Source organism: Macrobrachium nipponense, chromosome 10 (genome assembly GCF_015104395.2).
Source record: "Macrobrachium nipponense isolate FS-2020 chromosome 10, ASM1510439v2, whole genome shotgun sequence".
Lineage (NCBI taxonomy): Eukaryota > Metazoa > Arthropoda > Malacostraca > Decapoda > Palaemonidae > Macrobrachium > Macrobrachium nipponense.
Window position 1 is genome coordinate 104,345,071 of NC_087204.1, and position 6,278 is coordinate 104,351,348.

Below are 6,278 nucleotides of genomic sequence, written 5' to 3' on the forward strand. Positions count from 1 at the left end.
AAAATGTCACCATAGAAGACAAGAATGTCATAAGTTAGTAACCATGAATTATTACAGAGAACATTTAATACAACTCCACCAATGATCATTCCAGAGTGTCGTCAAGAGCAGCGCAATCGACCGCCTCACGGACACCAAGAAATTCACGGGGTCCCACAAGCTGAGATTTGATTCCACAGGGCGCGGAAGGGGCATCGCAGGCAGGAGAGACGTCAACGACGGCTCCGGCTACGTCACCGGCTACAAGAACAAGAACACCTACGACAAAACCCACTAGAGGTCGCTCCTCTCAGCGGAGAGAAAGAGAGACAGAGAGAGAGAGAGAGACAGCCCCGTTTCGCTAAGCTTAGTACTTTTACTGACACGTGGGTTACACGTGGGTGGGAGAGCGAAGCTCCCATTCGAGGCGCTTCGAGGTCCCTTCTAGACGGCATGCAAGATGTTGTTACTTTTACACCTTATCCTCCACGGGCTCTCCGGGTCGTTCTCACAAGGCTGATGCTGATGCTGATGCGACTCGAACGTAAAGCAAGTCTCGAACTGTTCGAAACGGGTTCAGTGAACGCACCGAGCGAGAGACAACGGACGGACGGACAGACAGACAGACAGCAAAGCAGACCAAATAGACTTGTAGTAGACCTTGACGTTGTGTGTAAATGGTTTTGATATCTACAAGGAAGGGATTCGGTGCGAATCGAAAGGAAGCTGCTGTCTCTTCCCCCCACCACTGAAAACTCATACACAAACAGACAACAATATTGCCTTTCCTTGTAAATCTCGCTGGTTCAAAATGATTACTCTACAGGATTCTGAAATCTTTGCTGCCAGTACTTGGTATTTTAGTGATCATTCATTATTCAAATATATTTATATATACTATATGTAGACGTTTCTTCATGGTAACTAACATTCCACAGGACATCTGCAAAGAAGTGTCATGATCACACCAATTGAGCTGCTATCATATTTTGATTTGTGACACTAGAGAACATTTTGTACAGAAATTTTGCCTCCCATCAAGTTTTTTTTTTTTATCCAGTATTTTTTCACACAGGTATTCATTATCAATATAACATATGTATATATATTTTTCTACGTTATTTCTGGCGATTTTTGAATATCTTCAATAAGGTGAAAATATCGTTTCTGAAACTGAGAAAGACTCGCTATATACGTTTGGCTGCTAGTTCTGGTGATTTGGTTCAAGCGCTTGTGACAAATGTTTTTTTTTGGAAACTATTTCAAACCAGAAATGAAAAACAAGCACAGACAAACACTTACGGCGAAATATAAGTATTCGCGAATAGAATCTTCAGCTTCTTGTTGCTGCATCCATATTAGCCGGAGGCTTTCAAAGGTGATATTTTATATTACGTAAAACTAAAAAAAGAAGCTAGACTAAGCTCTTAGTGCTCTATAGTAGATGAACCATTTCTTTCTTTTTAAAAAAAGGCCTTTCGCTCTGCCTTCTTCCCCTGCGAAGTTTTTTTTTAAAAGCGCTGTTTTTAAATGTACATGTTGTAGTACATGTACATTCTAATGAACCAGAGAAAGACATTAATAACTGACTAATTATATAATGGAAAAACAATAATCATGAAGCGGCCAGCATCAATCTCTAGAACAAAATAGCCAAATGTAATCTTTACGCAGCTAAGTGATTCTACTTAATTAATGAAGTAATTACTCCTAATTGTACAAACTAGCAAAGCACATCTGTTAAGACTGAACAATTAATGCTAATCATTACCTCGAAAAGGTTACTCTCCCCATACCCTGTCACGCTAGGAACCCTAATTTCAAGCTTTGACCTTGAACCGGGTCACTTTGTACCTCGTACTTTGCCCTTGTAATTGGTCATTTTGTACTTCGTACTGTGACCTTGTAATTGGTTATTTTGTACTTTGTACCCTGACCTTGCAAAGGTCATTTCGTACCTCGTACTGTGACCTGTAATTGGTCATTTTGTACTTCGTACTGTGACCTTGTAATTGGTCATTTTGTATACCTTGTACCATGAACTTGCAAGGGTCATTTCGTACCTCGTACATTGACCTTTTAATTGGTCATTTTTGTACATCGTACTGTGACCTTGTAATTGGTCATTTCGTACCTTGTACCCTGACCTTGCAAGGGTCATTTTGTACCTCGTATTTTGACCTTTTAATTGGTACCTCGTACCCTGACCTTGCAAAGGGTCATTTCGTACCTGGATTTCTGCAAAGACTGGAGGTACCAGTTGCTTTCTTCTCCTTCCTTGTTACAAAGGCGCACTCATGATTAGGCTTTTCAGGACGTAGAATAACCTAAATAATATAATAATATTAATAATTTAAGAAGAGCAATCTCGTGTTAGTTTTGAAGCCACGTATAGCACTTGTTCGAGATACATTGGTCTCTCTTCATGAATGTAAATGTGTGTGTAGTAGGCGTTGTTTCATACCTAGGTCTATTCGAAGTTTCAAAAAATTCAAATTTTAGTAGGGTTTTTTTATAGATAATTTGATTCAATCCGTCATTCTTCAATAAAAATAAGTTTGATTTGGAGTATCATAGTACTACACGCGTCTATAATGCCTCGTGAACACCATCAAAATCATAAACAAAGTAATAGATTTAATATAACCTTTCAACGCCCAGGAAAAGATCATTTTTCACACGTCAAAATTCATAAGTAAGACGTAAATTCTCGGCCTTTCAGAAAAGTGCAAAATTTACCCGTAGGATATACCATAATGAACTCAAAACAAATTCCTTTTTCTTTTCAGTCTGCTGCAGACTGCGAAGAAGATCTTTCCGTTAGAATTTCTGCACCGCACCTGGAAATCAATCGAGTATTGCATAGGTACATTTATATTTAAAACACAAATGTTTGTGCCTTTGTAGTGGAGTCCCAAAGGGCCAGCAGTTGTATACTTTCTCGTGCTGTCTTTGTGCTTATTTCCCCTTTCTTGGAAGTCGTATAATTCCCACACCCGACCTACGTCGACGTCGCCCTTAACAGTTCTTTTGTCCTTCGTCTCCTTGATGACACCCTGTACTATTCGTTCCCGGTACCCGGTCCTTTTTTTTTTTTTTTTTGACCTTCCTAAAAAACTATACCTGTACCTCAGAGATTGTTCAAGGAAAATTGGACTCGCAGGCGGCTACAGTTCCTCTATTGACACTTGTACGATAAAGAGATGATGACTTGGCATCTCAAGTTGATGTCCTTGAGAGGAAAACATGGAAATAAGTCATCTGTTGACTTAACAACAAAGTATGGGCCACTGTCAAACATGGCTGACGCTAGTGGTATACCAGTTGCGCATGTGCCTGACCGCTTGGAACACCACAAAGCGTCGCGTAACGTTACTTTAAATGTAACAATTGACTAAGAGTGCTGTTACCTATCTTGCAGTGATTAAACGTAGTCCCCAGTGGTCGCACAAGTAAAAAAATAAAACACACAATTCCGAGCGTTCACGACGCTCACAATTGTCACGACGTGGTAGTTCAAATTAGTATTGTGTCTCACTTTTTAAAATCACCGACCAACTCCAGAGTACAAGTTTGAGCAGCCGGGAATTTTTTTTAGGAGTCTTTCATTTTGATTCCTTGTGTGTGTGTAGTTTCGTTTCGGAGGTCAGGTCGTCACCCAAGGTCACACCACTCAAATCTACATGTAAACTATACGTGCAGAATGAGTGTGATTTTGTTCCTGTCGTCGAGAGGAAAACAAACAAATACAAATGGTTTCGCTGTGTATTTCTTGATTGTATCTGTTGTTCGCTGCTACTACTACTACTACTACAGTTGTTTGCAATCGGACTAGATAACCTCGGGTCACATTTGGCAACGTAACATAATCATCATAATTCTGATCCGAACATTGTCTGAGATCACGTCGCGACTCGTCCTTGTTTTGACGGACTGGCGCATCCCAACTTTTTTTCTAAAGTTTTGAGTTTCCCCAGTTAACGGCGTCTGTAAGGCCTTGTCCACACTACCGGGCACTGCCTGACGGGCAAAACGCTGTTCCATAACGCGTTTCACCGTACTGACTGGCAGAGTATGAAGCTACAAGGATGAGATTGTCTGGTAACACTGCTTCTGAAGTGAGAGCAAAATATAAACAGCTGGAAGTGCCCGACAGGCATGCATTGCCTGCTAGTGTGGACAGCGCCGTAACATAGAAAAATTCCAGCTGTCTGCCTCGTCAGATTTTGCAAGTTTCCTAAAAGGATGAGCTAATTAGAAGCTCTGAATGATATGAAAATCTTTGAAGACTTGAAGACTGTCTTCTCGGGATGAGGAAGAATGTTATGGCTTCCGCCAGTTCGTCAAACTAGGGACGGGCATTGAATCCTTTCGCTCCCACGGACACAAATCGAGGTTCTCCGGTTCCGACGTCATTATAAAATAAGGAGCAGTAGCCACTTAGTGTGAATATACAGTTCTACGAAGACTCTGTTGGTGTAAATATTCTGTGTTACGCTTTCCGTTATATATATAAATAAAATGTTTACGTTTTCTCCGAATGGATTTATAGCAGATTTTTTTTTTTAATTATGAAGTATTCTTTGCCCGCTACTTGTCGATTTGTACGCAGACAGAGAATGAAGGGTAAATCCTAATCAGGAACAGAGTAAAAACCTGCTCGTATTGCCAAATTTAATCCCATTTTTCAAAAGGCTTGCGGATTAGTCCATTAAAAATGCTGAGAGAAGAATCCACAAAAAAAGGATTATAGGGATTGTTCTATAGAAAGGTTAGGAATTAATCCATGAAAAAGGCTTTGGGATTAATTCACAAAAGGCTTTGGGTTAATCCTAAAAGATTTGGGGTCAATCTATTAAAAGGTTTGGGGGTCAATCCATTAAATGGCTCAAGGTCAATCCATTAAAAAGCTTAAGGTCAATCCATTAAAAGGCTTAAGGTCAATCCATTAAAAGGCTTAGGATCAATCCATTAAAAGGCTTAAGGGCAATCTATGAAATGTCTTAAGGATTAATCCATCGACAAGGCTTATGTATTATTTCATAAAAAGGCTTAGAAACCAATCCATAAAAAAGGCTTAGAAACCAATCCATAAAAAAGGCTTAGAAACAATCCATAAAAAATGGCTTAGAGATCGATCCATGAAAAAAAGGCCTTGAGGATTAATCCGTACAAAAAAAGGCTTAGGGATCTACGAAATAAGGCTTGCTGATTAATAGTAGCCACGCCCCGTTTCCCATAATGCATTGCATTTACCTACAACATGGTAGAGGTAGACCATTCAACAACTACAATTGTTTGCAGGATTCAACTGTACCTACGTCTCTTCATTTGTAGTCACAGTTTAAAATATGTGTTGACGTGTGTTTTCAACGTAGATATGGAATGTTTTTCTCTCCTGCCTGTATGTTTTTTGCACTCTGTCAAAACACTGCCAGTGTTTGTTAAATAGGTTTCGATGTCACGGGGGTCACAACAGCAGCAGATGATGTTGTAGTAGTTTTTTTTGTCTTTCTTTTTTGGAGGTTGAAAAATGTCCTTTTTTCATTTTTGATTATACGAGTATTTGAATGTAGCCTGTTCAAGAAAATGGAAAAAAAAGGGTTATTGTGTACTTAAATATTAAATCATATATTATCATATTAACAGGAGGCTTTCATTTATTAACCCCCTTTTTGGAATTTTTATGATTACTTTTGTGAAAGGTTTTATTCAGCTGTCACAGAAGTTTGTCCAATTTTTAAGGACTGTCATCAATGTAAAATGTTAATTTTTCAGGACAAGTTGTTGAATTCTTAAGCACTGTAAGCAGTAAAAGTTGTTAATTTTATGTGCACTGACACCAGTACAAAATGTTAATGTTTTCTTGTACTGTCATCAGTAGAAAATATTAATGTTTTCTTGTACTGTCATCAGTAGAAAATGTTGATGTTTTCTTGTACTGTCATCAGTAGAAAATGTTAATGTTTTCTTGCACTGTCATCAGTAGAAAATGTTAATGTTTTCTTGTACTGCCATCAGTAGAAAATGTTAATGTTTTCTTGCACTGTCATCAGTAGAAAATGTTAATGTTTTCTTGCACTGCCATCAGTAGAAAATGTTAATGTTTTCTTGCACTGTCATCAGTAGAAAATGTTAATGTTTTCTTGCACTGTCATCAGAAGAAAATGTTAATATTTTCTTGAACTGTCATCAGTAGAAAATGTTAATGTTTTTCTTGAACTGTCATCAGTAGAAAATGTTAATGTTTTCTTGTACTGTCATCAGTAGAAAATGTTAACGTTTTCTTAAACTGACAT

General features: G+C 38.5%; 1 protein-coding gene across 1 annotated transcript in view; it reads left to right on the forward strand.

The window, feature by feature from the left end:
- The window catches only part of LOC135223861 (tubulin polymerization-promoting protein homolog), a 25,778-nt gene extending 22,697 nt beyond the window's left edge, over window positions 1–3,081 (forward strand). Inside the window, exon 5 of the mRNA XM_064262759.1 lies at window positions 95–3,081. Within this exon, the coding sequence (XP_064118829.1) occupies window positions 95–277 (183 nt within the window). The 3' untranslated portion in view covers window positions 278–3,081. The remainder of the gene's footprint in view (window positions 1–94) is intronic.
- Window positions 3,082–6,278: the final 3,197 nt, after the last annotated feature.